This window comes from Melanotaenia boesemani, chromosome 16 (genome assembly GCF_017639745.1).
Source record: "Melanotaenia boesemani isolate fMelBoe1 chromosome 16, fMelBoe1.pri, whole genome shotgun sequence".
Lineage (NCBI taxonomy): Eukaryota > Metazoa > Chordata > Actinopteri > Atheriniformes > Melanotaeniidae > Melanotaenia > Melanotaenia boesemani.
The window spans coordinates 31,663,931-31,686,449 of record NC_055697.1 but is presented as its reverse complement, the minus strand read 5'-3'; the positions used below and the strand labels follow the sequence as shown (position 1 = coordinate 31,686,449).

The 22,519-nt window shown below is 44.7% G+C and overlaps 2 protein-coding genes across 4 annotated transcripts in view; both read right to left on the bottom strand.

The window, feature by feature from the left end:
* LOC121655940 (adipocyte plasma membrane associated protein) lies at positions 1 to 15,139 on the bottom strand. 3 transcript variants are annotated; one of them, XM_042010882.1, is made up of 10 exons: positions 9,477 to 9,545; positions 8,625 to 8,799; positions 7,814 to 7,930; positions 6,759 to 6,874; positions 6,569 to 6,661; positions 4,640 to 4,756; positions 4,334 to 4,508; positions 4,093 to 4,227; positions 1,521 to 1,713; positions 1 to 1,203 (listed from the first exon to the last, which is right to left on the bottom strand). In XM_042010882.1, exons 2-10 carry the CDS (start codon positions 8,714 to 8,716, stop codon positions 994 to 996), a joined length of 1,248 nt encoding a protein of 415 aa, XP_041866816.1. In that variant the 5' UTR covers positions 8,717 to 8,799; positions 9,477 to 9,545; the 3' UTR covers positions 1 to 993. The 3 variants fall into 3 exon arrangements, 2 of the variants coding, with proteins under 2 accessions (XP_041866816.1, XP_041866815.1); XM_042010881.1 differs by lacking the exon at positions 9,477 to 9,545 and adding an exon at positions 9,240 to 9,460; XR_006013336.1 differs by lacking the exons at positions 1 to 1,203; positions 1,521 to 1,713; positions 4,093 to 4,227; ... (3 more) ...; positions 6,759 to 6,874; positions 7,814 to 7,930 and adding exons at positions 13,879 to 14,050; positions 14,986 to 15,139 and having other exon boundaries at positions 8,731 to 8,799; positions 9,516 to 11,820.
* A 1,118-nt stretch (positions 15,140 to 16,257) lies between these two features.
* Positions 16,258 to 22,519, bottom strand: part of acss1 (acyl-CoA synthetase short chain family member 1) — a 30,931-nt gene continuing 24,669 nt past the window's right edge. Inside the window, exons 9-14 of the mRNA XM_042010879.1 lie at positions 22,187 to 22,299; positions 20,516 to 20,642; positions 20,320 to 20,447; positions 19,580 to 19,643; positions 17,763 to 17,884; positions 16,258 to 16,863 (exon numbers count right to left, since the gene is read on the bottom strand). Of these exons, the coding sequence (XP_041866813.1) occupies positions 16,678 to 16,863; positions 17,763 to 17,884; positions 19,580 to 19,643; positions 20,320 to 20,447; positions 20,516 to 20,642; positions 22,187 to 22,299 (740 nt within the window). The 3' untranslated portion in view covers positions 16,258 to 16,677. The remainder of the gene's footprint in view (positions 16,864 to 17,762; positions 17,885 to 19,579; positions 19,644 to 20,319; positions 20,448 to 20,515; positions 20,643 to 22,186; positions 22,300 to 22,519) is intronic.

The window sequence follows — 22,519 nt, the reverse complement described above, 5'->3', positions numbered from 1 at the left end:
GTCGGGGGGGCGGGGCTTCAGCAAAGGGACATTTTCACATGAGAAATTAATAAAATGTTTAAATCACCTCATTTCTAACATCCAACTCTAACTGATGAGTTTGAAAAGTGAAAAACAGAAACTGGATGCAGAGAGGACCCGTCACCGTGGCAACGCATATGCTTCAGGATGGGAATCCTCCAACCAGCCTATCCAACATCTGGACGCAACATTTTCCACCTCTAAGCTGCGACACAACCATCGATTTGTCTCTAACAAATAAATGAAGAGAGATGTTTTAGCATCCGGCGGCAACAAATAAATCAACAGATTTATGTAACGTGACTTTGAATCATGTAAATTTTCTTCACTGGAACATATTTGCATGATTCAAAGTCTGAACAGTCCCTCCGGATCTGACTCTTTCAGCTCCCTCCTCCCTCTGACTGTCCTCCAGAGGGCCAGCACATGGTTCTGGATGAATAAACAAATCTGTGGAGCTGGAGAGGACAAGCAAAGTGAAAATGAAGAACTTGTACATTTAAACCAGTGTGACTGACTCAGCTGCAGCTAACCGGCGTTTTCTCTTCTCACACCAGCGGTTCTCAGCCTCAGCGTTTAAGTTTCAGCAGCAAATAAAACAATTTTACTGTTTTAAACCTCGTAAGCAAGTTTTTTTTTAAAAAACATTTTCACAGCAAATTGTAAAATCTAAACAAAGTGTTTTAATTCTCCAAAACAAACATTTAGCTTTGATCATCATGGTGGTTTGTTGCAAAGAAAAAAAGAGATTAGCTAAAATGATGTTCACCAGAACGACCTGCAGGTGGCAGCAGAGTAGCATCACCCTCCACAGATCACCCTGTGAAGACCACCAACGTTTTGACTTTATAGTTCTTCATGGAGGGGCTTTGGACCAACATCCAGGAAAACCACGACTTCTTCAGTCCCACATCCTGCAGGGTTGTGACGTTCAGATGGACCTTTCAGCCACTCAGCTGAGTTTACATCTTTTTACACCTTATGTAGGTCAAGTTTGCCGATGTACGGCGATCGGAAGGAGCCCAGGTAGAGATTCCCATCGTGCTCGTGGACCTCGCTGACGTAGGCTACCACCAGGCCGTTGGGGTCATGGAAGCTCCGTGTGCAGATGCCACCTTCACGGAGCTCGGCCACCAAACTGTAGCGAGGGACGAACTTCATCAGTACGTCAGAGCTGAAGAGCTGGAGACAAATCCAGAGAGAAGATGGAGTAAAGGGAAGAGGAAGAAGATGGAGAGGAAGGGAGGACATGAGACAGGTGAGTGAGGTGGGAAGGCTGGCTGAGCCATGAAATGGAAAATAATCAGTTTTCCATACTTTAAGTGTCTAATGCAACAACCAGGGTAAAAGATTTTCCTGGAAAACTTTCAGGACTTTTCTGGGTCAGAGTCTGCAGATGGAGCTTAAAGGTCAGATTACATAACACCGCTCGTACTGAGCGTCTTGTTCTGAGTTGCGTCATGTGGACACCTTACAGATAATTTTCCTGTCCCTTTTACCTTAAATATGAGTTTTTTTATCCAGGGTCTCTGGGACAAGAAGTCCAGCATGGAGAAGCCGGGGTTGGGTCTCACTGCAGACATGGCCACCCAGTAACCTCCGCTTGAACTGGGACGGATGTTGTCTGGAAAACCTGGCAGGTTGTCCACGAACGTGTCCATCCCTCCTTTATTCAGGCCGGCCACGTGGACTCTGGGACAGAAACACAAAGACTCATAAATGATGATTCTGGTGAAAACGTCCAAACATGTCAGCCATTTAACCTCTTCTTCAGCAGCACGAGATCTGTGCAGGACACGTCCCCTCAGAAAGACACCGTGCCCTCAGAAAGACACCGTGCCCTCAGAAAGACACCGTGCCCTCAGAAAGACACCGTCCCCTCAGAAAGACGCCGTCCCCTCAGAAAGACACCGTGCCCTCAGAAAGACGCCGTCCCCTCAGAAAGACGCCGTCCCCTCAGAAAGACGCCGTCCCCTCAGAAAGACACCGTGCCCTCAGAAAGACGCCATCCCCTCAGAAAGACACCGTGCCCTCAGAGAGTCAGACACGTTCTCACCTTTTCACAATCTGGGGAATCTGTTTCCATGGCAACACCATGGTCCTCAGAGAGGGTTACGTAACGGGACATATGATGCTCATCCACACGGATAATCAGGAGTGTTGTTATTGATGCTGCTGTTGTTTTTGTTCAGCATGAGTTCAGTCTCATGTTTTCTGTTTGTCGTTTGCTTCTGTTTTCTTTCACTCGGCTGCTTTTCTGAGTCGTTGTGGACCAGCTTGCAGAATGGCGCCGCTCTGGTGGCGGTCAGGAAGAGCGTCCGGAGAGATGGCGTTTGAGTCTTTTTCAGATTTCATGATTTTTTTTTTCCAGACGAGCTGAAGAGGAAACGACGTACAGAGGGCAGAAAGGTGAAGCCGTTTCCTCTTCATCATTAGACGAAGCAGGCGGCTGTAGCTCACAGGAGGCGACATGTTGTGTAAAGCGTTACATAACGCCATAACGCATCATCGACGCAGGAAAGACAGATAAAAAACACCGTTTCCTTCCATCCGTCTGTCAGGGGATTTATTTTCCTGACATTTTTATTATTGTTTTATATTTATGGTTTCATTATATTTTTCCCCATAATTTAGAAAATGTAACCCTGGCCCTCGAGGTTTTAGATCAGGCATGTCAAACTGGTCCAGCAAAGGGCCGTGTGGCTGCAGGTTTTTGTTCCAGCCAGCCAAGAGCACACAGTTTGACCAATCAGCTGTCTGAAGACTGAGATCAGTTGATTGAATCAGTCAAATCTGGTGTGCTGCTGCTTGGTTGGAACAAAAACCTGCAGCCACACGGCCCTTTGCTGGACCAGTTTGACATGCCTGTTTTAGATGTTTCTGCTTCAACACATCTGATTCCCTAAATTAAATTAAATTAAATTAAATTAAATTAAATTAAAATTATTCACTTAAACTAGATTCAATTTGATTTAATCCAATTAAATCTGAGGAAATTATAGTCACAATGAATTTTATTACATTCAAATTAATTCAATTTGATCCAGTTTTATTACATTTTTAAATGGCTTGATTAAATTGATAAACTGAATTCTACACAATTTAATTACATTTTAATAAATTAAAATTATCCATCCATCCATCCATTATCTTGACCGCTTATTCCATTTCGGGTCGCGGGTGAGCTGGAGCCTATCCCGGCATTTTAACAGGTGAGAGGCAGGGTACACCCTGGACTGGTCACCAGTCTGTCGCAGGGCCGACACAGATAGACAAACAACCATTCACACACACACTCACTCCTACGGAGAATTTTAGAGTGTCCAATCAACCTAACATGCATGTCTTTGGATGGTGGGAGGAAGCCGGAGAACCCGGAGAGAACCCACGCATACACGGGGAGAACATGCAAACTCCACACAGAAAGGCCACCACCCCCAGGTTCGAACCCCCCCCAGCCGAGATTCGAACCAGCGACCGTCTTGCTGTGAGGCTGCGGTGCTAACCACCACACCACCGTGCAGCCCTAAATTAAAATTGATTTAATATATCTTAAATTTATTCAATTCTATTCAATTAAATTAAAATAGATTTGATTAGATTCAAATCAATTAAATGTTATTAAACTCTATAAAATTCAATTTGATTAAATTAAAACAAAAAGAAAAATGTGATAAAAATGGATTTATGCTGTCGTTTCAAGTTAAATTAACTTTGATTAAATTCAACCAAATTCAATTCTAATCACTTCTATACAATTTAACTTGATAAAATCAATTAAATTTGATTAGATTGAAACACTTCAACATGATTGAGTTTTGTTTTCTGAGGGACTTCATGTTGTGACACGTTCGGTGTCCAACTGAGGCTCTCGGACCTTCTGGGGTCCATCAGACTTTGTGAGGTTTTGTTTCTTTGGGTCAAATCTTTCAGCAGATTTTCATTTAAACAAAACTTTTCTTTATTTTCTTTAATTTTGTTTCATTTCATCTTTCAGACGGATTGTCAGAGCTGAGCAGAGTTTACGTGTTCAGCACCGCTCGGCAGGTGCAGGTGAGTCTGGTGGGCTACCTGCGGATCCGGGCCATGGTGGTCTCAGCCACCAGAACCGACTCCTCGTCAGGCAGCAGCTCGATGCCGTTTGGGAAGCGCAGGTTCTCCATGACGACCGTCAGCTCTCTGGTCTCCACGTCGTACTCCAACACCCTGAGACGAGGACAAACAAGACGACCAGGACATCGCAGGTGAAGCAGTTATTTGTCACACACACACAAAAGAAGATGGACTCGGCCTCTCGTGCGTCCCGTCATACCGTCCGTCGGCGGTGGCCTCCATGATGAGGTGCAGGTAGTCTCTGCGCTGCCACCTGCTGCTGGAGTCGGTGAAGTACACCTTCTTTCCATCTCGCGTCACTGCCAAGTCATTAATGAACGACAGCTTCCTGCCGGCGACCACCTGACCACCCATCACCAACCGGGTTGCCACACCTGCAGAGAGTGGTGCATTCTGGGCCATAATGCTAAGCTAGCATTACTGTTCAGAACCATTCTGAAACAGGAGAAGAAGGAAGCTGAAACTGTTTAACAGGTGAGAGGAGGCGTGTTCAGCGTGAACTCACCTGTGGTAGGGTTGACCTCGAACAGGCCCAGGTAAGCATCGGCCACAAACAGAGTCCCGTTGGGTCCGATTCGGATCCCCAGAGGCCTTCCGCAGGTGGATTCGTCCTCTCTGGAGTCTGAAGGACATCAGAGACCCAAAACCTTTCAGACCTCCGATCGGTCTAGTTAGAACCCAGCAGTGAAGGTTAGACCACAGTTTAAAACCCAAACAGTAGAAGCAGAACTGGATTCTTTCCTAAACGGACTCCATCATGAGCTGATGAACTTCTTACAGCCAACAGGGACCCAGAACCAGGACTTCACAGGATGGTTCTGAGTCATTTAGAAGTCTTTTATTTGACTCATTTAAGAACTTTTTATGGCTCTTCATCCTCTGACTCATCCATGAACTGCCTCAATCAGCTAACCTGAACCCTCAGACCGAGTGAAACCGCTTCACACCTGCTGACTCACACCTGGCTGCCGTCTGATTGGTCCATCCTTAGATCCCTGAACACGCTTCCTGTTCCTTTAACTCTCTGCAGGTCTCATATAAAACATGTCTCAACTGCTTTGTGCTCAACCGTCACCGATGTGTGGAGCTGAGAAACCCAGAGTGAAGCAACCCCAGAAAACACACACAGCAGGAAACACACCGAGTTGCAGCCTTGCTGTATTGCTCAACGGCACGTTGGCTTCGTCTGTTGGTCACATAAAACTCAGTGAAAGTTCAGCTGTTCCAGTTTTTCCTGTAAAGTCTGCACTTGAACCTGTTTAAAGCTGAAACTTAAACTAATCTCAGTTTAGTTTAAGTTTACTTTCTTGTGGATCAAGTGACACAAAATGAACTGAACCTGAAATCAAACTTAAATCATTTAAAAAACCTGATTTTTTCTCTACAAACATTAAATAGAAAGTTAAACCAAAAGATTGATTTTTGCCTAATTTTTGTCAGAACTAAAGAAAAATGACTGTTTGTCCTGAACATGTTGCTGCAGCTTTCAGGGTGAAAACAAACACGCTGCATCAGATCTGAGTTCATCAATAATTAACTAGACTTGAAGTAATCTGATCAGTGCGACTCAGAGTCTGATCCAGACAGAAACAGGTTTTTTTCATTGTTGTGCAAACGTGTTTTGGACCAGCAGGTTTGAAGATATAGTCAGCCTGTTCATCTTCATCCGCTCCAAATTTAAAGTTCAAATCACGATGCATTCACTGAACCCTGCAAATACTGTCGTTTGTCCTCCGTGATGAGACACGAACTTTGGTTGAAGTCAACCATGTCCTGTGACTTTTTAACGTTAGCCTCTAAAAACTGCAAGTACAGAGCGGCAGTGAAGTCCCAGGACTCTATATGTGATGGACGAGAGAGGACAGAAGTTTTTAACGGAGCTACCAAACTGTTTTGAAGTTGCACTTCATACATTTCCGACCTTAAAACTCTGTGGCTGCTCTGTGGCGTCACGAGGCTGAGAAACTGCCCTTTGCAACTTTTTCTTCTGGGATGCCGCATGAGTTCGTTTTACGCACCGTCAAACACTAACAGGCGAACATCAACGCACCCATCAAGACGTGCCTCCTATGCCTTCTGCACATGCGACGACACGAAAACGTCATGGCTACACGCCTGTAAATTCACGCTACCCTCAACTCCGTGTTTGAACAGCTGGACCTACTTGCTGTGACTAGTGTTCATCTTTGCTGCTGTTGTGTAATTTCACTTTAAACTTCAACTGCAACTACAGCTGAGAAGTTTACCTCAGCTAAACCTAAATCTAACTTCTCTAAACTTGCTAATCTTCTCATTAATGAGTTTAAATAAACCTGGATTATCTTTATTTGTTTTGATTCTTTTTCTGGTTTTGCTGCTTTTCAGTAAAGTTTTCCAGAGTTGTTAGAATTCCACAGTTCAGCGTGAACAGTTCAGGTGTGTCGAGTTTTCTTACCACAGGGCGGTTTTCCGAGTCGCGTCACCGTGACGATTCTTCGACCAATCAGCTTCACAATTTTCCCGTCAGCTGTTCCAGAGAAGATAACATCTGCAGACAGAAAGATGAGCATCTGGTTCAATCTGAGCCTGTTGTCCTCAGGATCCAGATCACATGATGATGATGATGATGATGATATAAGTGATACCTCCGATGTTGGCAATGGACTCAGGTCCAATAATCTGATCTTCAAAAAGTCTCTGGGCCTCTCTGAGCTTCAGGTTAGGCTCCCAGCAGCCCTTCATCATCGGGGGCTCCTTCAGGCTGCAGCCAGCAGGGGGCAGCAGAGGTGACCAAAGGTAATTGAACGCATCCTGTTTCAGCTTTAATAACTGCATTTTCACTTATTATCAGAAATATTATCATATATCAGTCACATTTATTAAAAAAGATCATAAAAAACAAACAAACCCACATTTGTCTTTGAATAGTCTTGTACATGAAATGTGCTATACAAATAAGCACATTTCATACAAATAAATTTAAAATGAAATAAAAATGGACTTCAGTGAAGACCGAATCACTGTCCAGTCTGGAGACAAAGAAAAATTCGGAACACATTCTGTCGAGACTCCATCAGAGTTGGTGAGGATTCCTTCTGCTAATGATCAGATAAACCTGAACATCATCAGCAAAGAAACAGACCTCAAAGGCAACATGAGCATTCATTTTTAAAGGTTCCACTTATTTCTTTACAGAACAACTTTGAACATAAATGTTTTAATTTATTGAATTTAGTTAAATGAGTTTTCCATCTGGTTTTAGGACAAACAGCCGTACTGTGACAGCTCTCCTACAGATGGTTAATGGCCTGAGACGTCATTTGGCACAAATGTTCAGTCCTGGTTCTACTGGATCGAACCGCACCACATTTTATTTAAGGCAAAATAAGTAGCACTGACACCTAGTGTTTCAAATCAGAACTGCAGTCGAAAGAGAAAAACACAGAGAGCGTACTGTTTTGTTTTTTTTAAAGCATTTTTTGCTCATATTTGTCTTTTCAAGTTTTTAAACTAAACACTTTCTGTAAATCTTATTTTTTATTAAATATGAATCACATGTTTGTAAATCTCTGTGAACGATGAATCTCTGAAGGTCACACTAGTCGAGGTAATGATAAGAAACATTTTATCTAAATTATTTGGGTTGTTTTAGCTCTGTTTTCTGAAACTGGTTCGGGATCAGTTTGCATTCTGAACCCACCTGAATACTTCCGGATGGATGGGAGACTCCAGGATGAGGATGATGACCAGAAGAGGAAGGAGCAGGAAACCGCCCAGAGACAGCAAAGTGACCCGGAACACCTTCCCACTGTAAGTGCTGAGAGACCAACATCCACAGATATTTAGCCATCACACTGACAAACATCATGATGAGTTCAGGTACCTGCATACCTGCACTTAAATGCTGCAGACGATTTGTTCTTGTATTCACACGAGTGAATTTCTGCACTTCACACTATTTACAACCAGATGAGGTCTTTTTTTTAAAGACGTGTGGAAAAAATTATTTATCTTTTCATACCACCAATTCACAAAAAAGTCATCTCAATTTTTACAGACGCAGTCCAACTAGTCCAATTCATAGTAAATATATTCATGAACTAATTATTAAACATAATTAAGGAAACCAAAGGACTGCATCATATCTTCTCTTTAAGTCAATCCTCCATCCTGAGCTGCACCAAGAGACAGTGGAGAAAAAGCTCCCAGCAGAACCAGAACCAAGAAGGAAACCTCTAGCAGAACCAGAACCAAGAAGGAAAACTTTAGATAGATAGATAGATAGATAGATAGATAGATAGATAGATAGATAGATAGATAGATAGATAGATAGATGACGATGTTTTGATTCACTGGTAAACCAATCACTCTGATCGATCATCTGCACAACAAGCTGCTGCAGCTTCCGCTGGTTCTGATCAGTGATCAATCGGCCTGACGGTACCGGCTGCTGTAGTTTCTCAGGGGGACCTCCCTCACGGAATGAAAGCGGTACTGGCTCTGTTTCTTACCTGGATCCCTTGTTGCGACGCTCCGGCAGCTCGTCGGTGATGATCTGCGGTCTCTGAAGCCGCCGGTACCGAAGCCCCGCCGACTCGTTCATGTTGGCCTCGGAAAGGAAACCTGGATCAGTTCGGCTCGGTTCGGTTGGAGCAGGTCGCCGTGGGGAGGTTTAGTCCGGTTTGACTACAGAGGAACAAGAAGAACCGACCATCTTACAGATCTGCCTTCACATTATCCTATCAGACGTCGAAATGAGAAGGCTACGCTGGGCACGTCACTTCCGGTTTTCAGATAAAAAAAAAAAAAAAAAAAAAACAACAAAAACGTAAAAAAAAAAACTTGTACATACATACATTACATCAAATTAAAAATTAAATAGAGCCAAAGAATTAACTACACAAACATTAATAAAAAATGTTTGAAAGAAATCTCATAAAAATATAGACGTATTATTTTATTCTGTTGGAGCACAAAAACAATATAAAATGAAAACTTAAGAACTTAAATAAATAAAATGAAAAAGTAAGCTAAAGAAGAAAAAAATAGAAATAAAACAGATCTAAGTATAATAAAACACTAGGGATTTAAATAAAAAATACACAATAAACGTGGTTTATTCTTACCTCTAACATTAATCCTAAAAGAAGGAAGAATAATAGAAGTTAAAGTACAAAGTTCCTCTGGAAACATCAGGGTTTCAGATTTTCTATTTGTGGCTCCAAATTTTTTCAAATAACTCATCTGATGTGGATTTCTGTTTTTGGTTTTAAAGCAGTAATTTCAGTCTGAATGATTCTCACTATTTATTCTTCAACACTGACATTAGTTTGCTGTTTTATTTTAGCTCTTCATCGGTTTACCTTCAGCCCGTTAAACTGACGGTGTGTCCGCTGCTTCACCCTCAGCTGGGCGATGACCGGGAAGAAGTGATGACAACGAGCGGCGGAAGAGGAGGCGTTTAAATGGAGAGGAAAGAGGCTTTACCAAAACAAAAGAAGAATGGATCTTTTAATTATAAACCCATAATTCTGTACGCATTTCTTTCAGGTTGTAGTCTGCGAAGTGCAACAGTGGTTTCTTAACATATAAGAACAATAAGCTGGGCTGTAACATAACAGCTGAAAAGATTCATAATATCAGCAGAAGTTGTTTGAGGAATCTACTGAACAAATAAAGGTCAAAAATCAACCTATTTATCAGATGGACGTAAGTTTATCTGTAGACAGATTTGTTTGTTCCGCCCACGTGGTTAAAAAGGACGTTCTCGCCGAACATGCTGTTGGATCTGAGTGAGTCATCCAGCTGACGCCCCGGCTGATCGCATGGTTTATATGGAGGAAAAGCTCCGCCCACCTGGTTCGCCACAGGGTCACCCGGGCGGTAAATGGTGCGTACCCAGTAGGTCAGCTTCTGCTGCTAATGAATAAATAACCACCAACATACTGGACAAAAACAAGGGGTCAAATATACTGAAATTATTTATTTGGATTCTGGGAACCTTTGCAAACTCATTTCTCCAAACGCGAGCAAACTGTTTTATAATTAATATGTAAAAAGTAAAAATAAATAACTAAAAAAAATTATTTATGACAGAGAAAAAGCTCAGTGTCCAGAAGAAATTATCAAACAAAATATACAAAGGCTACCGGAGGCTCCTGAGGGTGGCGCTCCTCTCTGTAGCTCCACCCACTGGTCAGCTGACACACCTGTGGTCCCGAAGGCTCCTGTGGGAGGCGAAGCTGCGGTTGCAGGTGGAGCAGCTGAACGGTCGCAGACCGCTGTGAACCAGCTGATGAGCCTTCAGGTTGCTGTTCTGGGTGAACTTCTTCCCACAGTCGCTGCACTCGAACGGCTTCTCTCCGCTGTGGACCAGTCTGTGTCTGGCGAGGTTCTGCGCCACGCTGAAGCTCCGCCCACAGACCTCGCAGACAAATGGCTTCTCGCCACTGTGTGTGCGTAGATGCAGCGTGACGCTGGCCTGCGTGGCGAAGGTTTTGTCGCACTGATGGCAGCTAAACGGCTTCCCCTCCGAGTGGCTGCGCCGGTGCGTCTTCAGGTAGCTCTGAGAGCTGTAGCCGCGGCCGCACACATCACAGGTGAACGCCTTGCTGCCGGCATGCAGCCGCAGGTGAGTTTTCAGCACCTGAGCGCTGCTGAACTTCTTCCCACACTGGCAGCAGGTGTGGTCTCTCCGCCCGTCGTGCAGCAGCTGGTGGCGCTTCAGTGACGTAGATGAGGAGAAGACTTTGGCGCAGTCGCCGCAGCTGTATGGTTTGATGCCGGTGTGGCTCCTCTCGTGCACCAGCAGGGCGCCACGTTGTCTGAAGCCCTTCCCGCAGGTGTTGCATATGAAGGCCCACCTCCCATCATGCATGGCCTGGTGCGCCTTCAGGTGTCCGGCCTGGATGAAACTCCGGCCGCACACGTCGCAGCTGAACGCTCGGCGGCCCGAGTGGACCAGCTGGTGGCGCCGCAGGTTGGCCGACACGCTGAAGCTCTTGCTGCAGGTGTCGCAGCGGAAGGTCTTCTCTCCGCTGTGGACACGGCGGTGAACCGTCAGGCTGCTGCGGCTGGAGAAGCTGCCACCACACACTTCGCAGGTGTGCGGCCGCTCACCGCTGTGCGTTCGTAGGTGCACCGTGAGGCCGCCCCGCTGGCTGAAGGTTTTACTGCAGATGCTGCAGCTGAACGGCCTCAGGCCTCTGTGCACGGTCAGCTGGTGCACGTGGACGCTGCGCCTAGCTGTAAATCCTTTACTACACGTGGGACAGCCAAATGGTTTCTCCTGCAGATGGACTCTGCGGTGAGCGGACAGGTAGCTTCGTCTGGAGAACTCCTTCCCGCAGTCGCCACACCTGAAGCTCTCTGCAGCTCTTCCACACGTCAGCCGGTGTTTTCTGAGGCTGCACGCCGGCGCCAGCGTCTCCCCGCAGGACGAGCAGGTGGATGTCTGTCGGGCTACCACCTGGTGCGCCCGCAGGTGGCTGCGGGTGCCAAATGCCTTCCCACAGTGACGACAGCTGTGTGGACGCTGCTTGCCATGAACGGTCAGCTGGTGGACACGGAGGCTGCTGCGGGTGGTAAACACTCTGCTGCAGGTGGAGCAGCTGAAGCTCCGCCTACTGCTAGCTGCAGGAGGTTGCTCTGATTGGCTGTTTACCTTCACATCAGCTGTAGGAGGCGTGGCATCTGTTAGAGGCTCACCTGTAGAGAGAGAGAGAGAGTGGTGAGACAATAAAGGGTTCGCTCATGTCCGCTCTCCGTATTTCGTTTCCTTTATTGCATTCCCACTTTTCCGTCTCCTTTCTTCTTACTCCCTCTTCTTGTCTCCTCATCTCTTTTCTTCTTATAGCTATGTGTCCTTATGTTCTCTGTCTTTGTCTCCTCTTTGCTTGTCTGAAGCTTTTTCCAGGTGGCTCATGATCTTCAGCCAAACAAACAGTCTGAACGGCGCAAATCCAACTCTGTAAAATCCAACCCAGGCCACTTTCATATCTGGTCCCAGATCGGATACGTTTCCGACCTCACTGAATGGTCATGTCGCATTTCATCCGACTTTGACGTCACAGAAGAGACAAAAGGCACAATTCTGCTGTTTCTCAATGTTTACTGTGTTGTTGTCTCTTCCTTTTTTTATTGTAAATGAAATGATGGCAAAACACTTTAAAGGCAAAATAAGTAGCATTGACACCTGGCCTTTCAAATCAGATCTGCAGTCGAAAGAGAAGAGAAAGAGAGCCCCCCCCCCCCCGGAGAGTTTCACGTAGGTTGCCGGTTTGTGACCATACGGTTCTTTTATACAGTCTGGTACATTCCGACAGAGAAGTTCTAAGAACGCAGTTCTATTAACTGTCCTAGTTCTAAGAACTACCTTCTCCAGGGGAACTGTTTCATGTTGCATTCGCACATGTGTTGGGGGCGGTAGCGGGACCGATGTGACGCATACGTCTGCGACATTGACGTGTGACTTTAGCGCCACATAACAACAAAACAACCCGCTAAAAACAAAACACAAAGTAACACCGGCAAGCAAATATGGAGAACGAAGAGATCGTCGTGTTCATGCTCTGCTTGATGGAGAAGTTACTGATGGACGATACAACCAGGCGTCTCACGTCGAGGCTGGAAGGCTCCTGAAAGTCAGAAGATGAAGAATCCAGCGGCAGGAGATACGCCGCAGACGGTTTTCTACTGTCTGTGTTGAGCAGATTATAATAAGTAAATATTTCAGACGGCAGGTTTATTGTAACTCGTGTTCTGTTTCAGACGTTGCTGCAGCTCATTGAACCTCCTCACCGTCCAGCTGGTCCGGAGCAAAGCTGATAGCTAGTGGGAAAAGGTTGTTGTGAATTTTACTGATGAGCAGTGGACAGAGAATTTCTGTTTGTCCAGGGAGACATTTCAATACATCTGTGGCCGCCTGAAGCTGCACTGGAGAGGATGGACACAACCACCTGCTGCAGATACTGAAGGAGATGGAGAACAGCCTGGATGCTTTACCTCCTGCCTTCCACCTAATCACAACACACCTCTTCATAATAAGCATCATGTTCTGGAAGTTCCACAGACAGAACATACATGTATACATGATGTACACATTTAAAGAGAAAATGTTCCAAAAAAATGCATCATTTCATTTTTTTTCTTTTTTTTTGTTATGTGTAAAATAATGATCTCATCATCTGCTATTAAGCTTTGTGTGTTTTATGGAATCATCAGTAGAAAGGTGGAGGAGTAATCCGTCACTGGAGGGTTGGTTGTGACTGACTTATGGTTTAGAATTATGAGGACATAGTCACACAGATTTAGCGTAGATGAAGGTAAAATATAAAAAGGGTGGTGAAATGTTTACAGGTGTGTAATTTGTGCCAGATCTTGGATCTCGGATTTCATTAAAAAACGCATTTGAGCATTTAGACCTGCAGTGTGAACGTAGCCAGAGAGGTTTCAGGAGGACCTGGAAGAGGATGTTTAGATTCTGGTCCATCAAATGAGGAACCAACAGAACAGAGCGAGACCCAGAACCAAACTGTCTCTATCAGGTTTGAACTGAGGTTACGTCTGAATTTACCTGTTCTGGGTTCTGACCCTCGTTCTTGCTGTGATGCCAAAGGAAATGTTTGTTTTCTCAAACTGAAACCTGAATAAATAGAAATGTCAAACACCTGTCATCTTTACCCCTCCAATCACAGCTCTGGTGGGAGGAGCTAAGTCACGAGGACACAAATCATGAATGTAAAAACTGGGAGCTCAGCCCCACACCTTTACTGGGAACATCTGGAAACATCTGGAAACTTCTGAGGCTCTCTGCAGAGTCAGTGTTGTCATTAGTCTCCTCCTCCTCCTGTTTTTTCTGCTGCACCTCCTCCAGCAGCTTCCTCAGCTCCTGCAGCAGAGGTTCACAGAGTCTCCTCATCACAGCCAGCAGCTCCTCCTGAACACAAACAAACAAACAAACAAAGCTCACCATGGAGTTCAGAGTAGATAAACACACAGATAGACCAGCAGCGCCCTCTGCTGGAGGAAACTGAAGCAGACTTTCAGCTCCTTTATGGATCGATAGATTGTATTGGATCTGATCAGATGACATCTTTGATCAGCTGCCGTTTAAAATAGCTCCGGATTCAGGCCATGTGTGTTTATTTGATGTTGACTGACAGGTCTCTGGACCAATCAGGCTGCTCCAAACTTTCTCTGACTGTAAATTCTGACCCGTGGCATCCTCAGCGGGCCTGTTGGTTAACGCAGCCATGACTGCGGACTGTTCCCAAAACGAGCCTCTTGCACCACCTCGATGTCCCATACCCGCGCCCTGAGGGCTCTGGGGTGAGACACTCCTGTAGTGGATGTAGCTGCGTGTGGTGGCCTGTGAGGCTGGATGTGGGCAGACCAATGATTTTCGCAGCAGTGCTGGTTATCTAAGTTTTAGTCTGGTTTTTAACGGAGAGCACGTTTTAAAACCAGGTGGCGCCATGTTTGGATAAAGTGAGAGGACCTGAAACATTCCAGAAACATTCAGTCAGGATCTGAATCTGAAAGTTAAATTATCAGAGAAATAAATTTAAAAGTCCAACAGCCGGATCAGAAGGAAGTCAAGTCCTGTTGGCGTTTGGTTCCGAGTTTAAATAGATTTCTTTTCATCCAGATAATTAATCGTTTGTTTGTTTGTTGTTTTTATTCTCCAGAACCTTTTAGAACTTGATCCTCCAACTTATTCTGGTTCTGATCAGCAGATGAATTAAAAACAAACTGAAAATAAAAAAAAAGAGCGGGAATACCAGGATAAGGAATAAAATCTGAAAGTCAACCAGATCGGATTTCCAGTTCGTTCATTTTTTCTTCTTCGCTGAATGGCGTGACGTCACTGACCTCCATGTTTGCGTTCTCTGGCTTCAGCCGAACTCTGGCGCAGATTTCTGTCACCGCAGACACCGTGAAGTCCCGTAGGACGGAGGACAGCCGCCGCTGCACGCGCATCCTGAAACACAGCTGCTCAACGCTGCGACACGGTGACGTCACATCCGGGTCAGTCTGTTGTCCCCATAAGAATATTATTTATTATGGTTGTCCCTGACGACAGGAAGTGTTACTAGCGCCCCCTGCTGGATGGAGGGCAGAAGACAACATTCATCCAGATTCCCTGTTAGGGTCATAAATTAGTTTTGATTTAATTTGTTTTTTAAGTAATTTTACACAGTTTCTCCACAACTAAACATAAATAAAACGTTAATCATTAGGAAAATAAATGTGTTTATTCCTCAGATTTGTGACTAAATAACTAAAATTTAAAATATAAATAAAAACAAAGAAAAATACAAAACAAATGTAATTTATTAAAACCATTAAAAAAGAAATTCACAGTGTTTTCATATTTAATTTAATTTAAAAACTTTTGAATATAAGGATCAAATTGCTTAACCCGACTGTAAAACACAATTAACTTTACAAGGTTGAATTACAACTTCTAATTAAAATGTGCAACAGAAATTAGTTTATCTATTTTTTTTCCAAGATGATGAGAAAATAAGCTGATGTTCATCGTGTCTGGTCCGGATAGAAGAGGAGTTGGAGATGTTACGTCCACACCATGGCCGGGAGATAGAGACCTGTTCGGGTCAGAACCGATCTACATGAGGAGGAGTTTGGACTGGGACTTTACCAGGTTTCTGAGCTGTTATCAAATTTCACTGTTAAACAGTTTGTGATGAGACTCATGAGTTATGTGACTGGATGACCTGGTCCAGGAGAGCAGAACCAGGACACACCAAACTTATCAGAACCAGGTTCTGGTCTGAACTGAACCTAGAATATGTTGACGGATAAATTAGATCTGTTTATATCTCAGAGGGATTCAGCATTTCTTGAGCATCATGACATCTCCAACAGAAGATTCTCGAGCCTGCTGGTGAATCAGTTTTGCACAAGTTGGTCACATGACTGATCACATGATCCATCACCTGTTTCCCATAAAAAACCTTCTGAGCATGTTCAAAGTTTTCCTTTACTGTATTAAAGATGTGACATATGAACAGCTAACTGAGGAAAATCTTCCTGCCCAACATCTGAAAGCAGAGTTTGCTGTTTTTAGTTTTATTCATTTAAAAAGACAAAAACACAGAAGAGTTTGTGTTTGTTAGTAAATGTTTATTTATATCATCCTCAGTGACTGATTTCTAACTATAAATCAGATTTAATCTGAATAAAACAGAATTTTCTGTTTTTATTTTAACATTTCATTTTAAAAGTGAGAATAAAGTTAAACAACCAGAACCGGCTGTCAGACTGGGACAGGTTGCTGTGCAGGTGGAGTCGGGTGATGGCGGAGCCAAGTCAGCTGACCCCAGGTCTGCCAGCCAATGGGAAGACAGGGTTGTGCGCCACTTCATTTCAACTGTTTCTGCTCAGCTGATGAGGTAAAAAGGAATTAAAGAGCAGAAGAAGAAGGTGACCTGTCCACCAAACGTAACAGCAGCAGGGCCCCTCCTCCACCAGCTCCATCTAAGGGCGACCCTTGATGACTGCACCTCAAGTCCCGCCCACCTCCACCTCCTCCTCCTTCTTTCATTTTTTCTTTTCTTCCTCTCTCTGCTTCTGGTACTGCATGTGGGCTTCTATGATCTCCTTGACCACAGACGGGTCGTCCAGAGTCGACACATCACCTAGGTCACCGCTTGTCTCCGTGACAACCTTCCTGAGGATCCGCCTCATGATCTTCCCAGAGCGAGTCTTCGGCAACCGCTTCACCACCTGAAAGACAAGAACGCTGAGCTCTGATTGGCCGAGAGGGACAAGGCAACAGCATTAAATGTTATTTACTGTGACTGCAGGTTAACACACCAGAACATGTGAGCCTCCTCCTCCTTCCCTATGATCACAACACAAACTCCTCCTTCATAAGGAGCTTTCAGTTCCTGAAACCCACCTGAGAAAAGAGGGGGCTGAAGGAGGAGAGGAGCAGTAAGGAGGAGCTCTTCTGAGCAAAAGATGGAGGACATCTGTTATCTCATCACCACCTCAGCTTTTCCTGACTGAGACCAGGGCCTCATTCCTCAGCTGTTCCTAGAAACTGCCCCAAATTCCATCCCAAGAATGAGATTTAAAATGTTCATAAGTACAAAAAAAACCTCTTCATCAAACATTTGGACACCAGTCGAAGCAGGTTGGTCAGTAATCAGCTGCTGATAAATCCCACATGTTCTAAATCACCTGCTCATACCGTTCATGGTCATTTACATTCAGAAACGCCATCAACTGATCGGATAGGAGACAACACAACTCATGGATGAGGTGATGGAGAGGAAGAGAACATCTCTAATTCATTCACTCATTCAAGTTAAATGAACATTTATTTAAAAAAAAATATTTGAAGCACAGCTGCAGAAGTTAAAGAGCAGGAGATAAATATCACTGGATTCTGTACGTACGCAGGTCAGAGCTCTTCTTATATTTAAGGACATTTCAAGTAGAAGTTCAAAATGGCCAATTCCAAACTTTACAGGAAAACATTTTCATGCACTAAATACAAACAGATGTGTGTGTAAGATAGGTTGATAAGTGAGGACCCGGAGTGAGCTAAATTTCTTTATTTCTCTGACTGTGAGCAGGTGTGAACCGGCCCTCAGGAGCTGTTTGAGGCGCCAACTCACCAGGAAGTGATCTGGGACGGCGTATTTGGCGATCTTTGTGGAGACGAGTTCTCTGAGTTCCTTTAGGATGGCAGGGGGTTCGTCAGCCAGATCGTCCTTCAAAACCACAAAGGCAAATGGCACTGAGCGAGCACACACACACACACACACACACACACACACACACACACACACACACACACACACACACACACAGTAAGTATAATTATAGCTGAATATCCTGCTTGAATTCTCTGATGCAAAACTTATGACCTGAAATATGAAGTTTATGGCATGTTCTGCTCAGACTAATTTATATGTCTATCTATCTATCTATTTATCTATCTATCTATCTATCTATCTATCTATCTATCTATCTATCTATCTATCTATCTATCTATCTATCTATCTATCTATCTGTCTATAGATAGATAGATAGATAGATAGATATACACACACACACACACACTATATTGCCAAAAGTACTGGCTCAGCTGCATCCACTCTCATACGAACTTCATAGACATCCCATTCTTAATGAAATGAGTTCAGTATGACGGTGGCCCTCCCTTTGCAGCTGTAACATCTTCAACTCTTCTGGGAAAACTTTCCACAGGTTTAGGAGTGTTAATAGAAATTTTTGAACATGTGCACACACAGAAGCACATGTGTGAGGTCAGACACTGATGCTGGAACAGAAGGTCTGGATCTCAGGCCAAAGGTCTTCTATCGGGCTGAGGTCAGGACTCTGTGCAGGCCAATCATGACCATTCACACCAACCTCCACATCCATGTCTTTATGGACCTGCTTTGTGCACTGGTGCACGGTCATGTTGAAACTGGAAAGGGCCATTCCCAAACTGTTCCCACAAAGCTGGGAGCATGGAATTCTCCAAAGTCTCTTGGTACGCTGAAGCATTCAGAGTTCCTTTCACTGGAATTAAGGGACCAAGCCCAGCTCCTGAAGAACAGCCCCAAACCATGACCCCACCTCCACCAAACTTTACACTTGGCACAATGTAGTCAGACCAGTACCGTTGTCCTGGCAACCGCCATACCCAGACTCTTCCATCAGATCGCCAGATGGTGAAGCAGATTCGTCCCTCCAGAGAACGGGTCTCCACTGATCCGACGCTCTGCATTGCTTTTGGTTATGTATGACCTGGATGTAGCTGCTGCTGTGGAAACCCGATCCATGAAGTTCTCTCCTGTTCTAGAGCTGATCTGAAGGCCACATGAAGTCTGGAGGTCTGCAGCGATCCACTCTGCAGAAGGTTGCCGACCTTTGCGCCTCAGCATCCGCCGACCCCGCTCAGTCATTTAACGGGGCCAACCACTTCATGGCTGAGTTGTAGACGTTCCCATTCACCTTCACTTTGTTATGATCCCACTGACAGCTGACTGTGGAATATTTAGGAGTGAGGAAACTTTATGACTGTACAGGTGACATCCTATCACAGAACCACGCTGGAACTCACTGAGCTCCTGAGAGCGACCCGTTCCTTCACAAATGTTTGTAGAAACGGTCTGCATGCCTCTGAGCTGGATTTTATACACCTGTAGCCATGGAAGTGACTAGAACACCTGATTTCAGTTATTTGGATGGGGGCGTGAATACTTTTGGCAGTACAGTGTATATAATATGTACAAAACAAACTAATTTTGTCAAATCTTCAGCATCACCTTTCTTCCTGCAGTTCTGTTTCCATGTTATGTTGAATTCTTAACGTCTTGCTGAACATACAGGTGACTGGCTGATGTGTTTACATGTAAACACAGGTGTGTGCATGCTTGAATATGTGTGCTGCAGGGCATGATGGGACTTAAGCAGCTCTCACCTTCTCCTTTGATGTCATGTGGGATCCCAATCACTGCAGTTTCTGGGACAGCTGGATGTTCATCCTGTATGCAGACACACACACACACACACACACACACACACACACACGGGTCAAACAGCTTATTGTATCGCAGCAAATGTCACCTGATCAGCTGTTTCTAGCAGCCTCCAGCAGAGGGCGCTGTTGTATTCCATATAAACAGATTGTGGTGCGTTCAGGCACAGCCATCAGCCATACACATTTCCCTGCTTCAACATAACCAGGCTATCTTCTGCATCTTCAGCTGCTGTTATCAGAACGAGCCGGTGTTCTGATGTTTCCACCTTCAGAAGCAGGTGGAGTTGGCATCAGAGGAGAAAGTTTCTGACAGGAATGAAGGATATACCACCACTAACCTGAGAAATGAAAGACTGAAAACTCAGCATGTGTGGACCTGTTATTCAATAAACTGAACATCTCTAAAGCACCAGATTAGCAGACGTTAAAATTCTGTCTGTAAAAGGACTTTTTTTAAACTGATTTTCTTTCTAATAATTTTTAATCTTTTCTAATCTGGATGTGTTCAACAGAGTTGAGGTTTGACGGATTTTTAGGAATCCAGGTTTAACAGAAGCAGCTCAGGTTTTAAAAAAATCATAACTTTTCCACCCACATATTCACCTCATGCTGCATTCACTGTACCTCAGAAGTAGGAATTCTGGATTTTGTTTTGCTGATGTAATTCCAGGGAAACTCACCAGCGCATCCTCGATCTCGGCGGTCCCGAGGCGGTGACCGCTGACGTTGATGACGTCATCCATCCGGCCAGTTATCTGGTAGTAACCATCTTCGGAGCGGAAGACGCCGTCGCCAGTGAAGTAATAACCTGTGGAAGAAGAGGTGAGTTCAGTCTGGGTGTTACGGAGCCACGGTGTGTTCACTGACTCTACTTACCTGGATACGGTTTGAAGTATGTGTCGACAAACCTCTGGTGGTCGCCGTAGATGCTGCGAGCCATTCCCGGCCACGGTTCGCCGATGCACAAAGCGCCGGTGACGGAGTTACCGGACAAAGGCTGACCCTGAAAACACACAGTGAACACACACACAGCACACACTTGCTTCAGTAGCTAAGTAACAGGAGCACCTGAACTAATCATCAGACCAAAACCAAATAGAGGAGGGTTTATTTGTAGGTTCAGATGGAGGAAGAGTTTCTAGGCAACAATGAGGTTCAAGAAGCTCAAAGACAGTCTGCAGTGATGAGGATTTGATGAAGCACAAAGATGTGGTGCTGGATGTTCAGGTGATGACTGTGGAGGTCCCTGAGAAGCTGAAAAACCAGTTCCATGACGCTCTAATGAGCAGAAACCAGTGCAGTGTCCACAAGACGTTCCAACAGAACAACCTGATGGACAGTTTGTGGACTTGTGGACAGTCAACTTAAAGCAATTATGAAATTCTCCCAGATTATTTGAATGGTTTGATGACATTCTGATGGTAGAGGAAGAAATCTGTAAATCCCTCAGTCTTTCTTAGAGAACAATTGTTTTTAAACTGTTCAGTAATGATTTGGTGTACGTCTGTCATTTTCCCACACTTGACTCTGAGAAGTGGAACGAATCCTGAGGAGAGAAAATCCTGACTGAGGCAGAAATCTGCTGTGGTGATGAACTCGGACCAGAACCAGAACAGACCCCAGGTCAGCAGCAGGAACCTTACTGTGTAAATGCAATTTTCCACAGAACAAATGATCGGGTGTTTGTTCATCAGCAGCTGATTGCAGTGAAAGTGAGGCGACCTCGACCTCCTCTGAGATGAAATGTGAAACCGAAAGAGGCCTAATCTAATCTACACTCAGTAATCAGCCATGATGAGAAGCCTCCAACACTCAGATTACATCTGCAGCACAACTGGGAAACCAGTGGATAATTAATTTGGGGGCGATTAGAGTGTGAAATCTGTTAATCGAAGCAAACAGATGCTGCTGGTGCTGCTTTAATAGAAAGATTAAAGAGATGGAGGGGTGTCTTCGAAGGCTGGAGGTCCAAACGGGTCAACCAGACACACTGATTGATAGGAAGCAGATAGAGGCTGATTGGACGAGAGCTGATCAGTCCTTCACAGGAATTAGCAGATAGCTTTTCTGCTGTCATGTTGCTGGACTTAGGGTGTTTCTATAGGGACCCCTGGGCCTGATCCAAGAGCCTGAAAGGTCCAAAACACCAGAGTTGATGTGTGAAGCCAGTCTGATGACGTCAGAAAGACAAAATCAGACTAAATAAAAGGAAAACTCTGAGAAACAGAATCATCAGAGGCACAAAATGATTGAACAAACAAAACCATGGTTCTGGTTGTGCTCCTCTGACCCAGGAGTCCATCTGTGGACCCGTCTTCATCACATGTCCCCTTCAGGACATTTTTATTTGGCTCCCCCTGCAGCTTTTGTACCTGCTCATCAGGTTCGTGCTGCGTCATTGAATTAGCTGAAATGACCCTGATGAGAAACCAGCCGAAGATAGTTGCCTGAGGGCCCAGAACAGAACCAGGAGGATCTTCACGGGTCAGAGGAGGAGAATCAGAACCTTGTGAAGTTTGGTGGTGGGGGAGGTGTGTGGATTGTCACCTCTTCTCCCATCAGAACCGGCTGGATCCCAAAGAAAGGCCTCATGGCCATGGCAGGAAGGATGGGAGCTCCAAGGTCTGCTGGACGGGGGGCGATGCAGATTCCTCCAGTCTCTGTAGGGAAACCAGACAATTTTATTTACAAAGCACTTTAAAAAACAACATAACAGCTGTCCAGAGTCACTAATAACTTTTTTGTCACTTGTTGCTGTTTGGCTGCTCATGATTGGACAATATCATCCATTTAAGCTCTCTGATTAGTGGAAGGTTTGACAGGAAGTGGCTTCATCATCATGTCCAGGTCTAAATAGAGGTCTCTTAGCAACATAGTAGT

Coding starts and splice junctions, on each gene's coding strand:
- LOC121655940 (XM_042010882.1), bottom strand. CDS start 8,716: ATGAACGAGTCGGCGGGGCTTCGGTACCGGCGGCTTCAGAGACCGCAG. Junction 6,875..7,813: donor ATCCATCCGGAAGTATTCAG/GTGGGTTCAGAA, acceptor TGCTGGCTGCAG/CCTGAAGGAGCCCCCGATGA. Junction 6,662..6,758: donor GTCCATTGCCAACATCGGAG/GTATCACTTATA, acceptor TTCTGTCTGCAG/ATGTTATCTTCTCTGGAACA.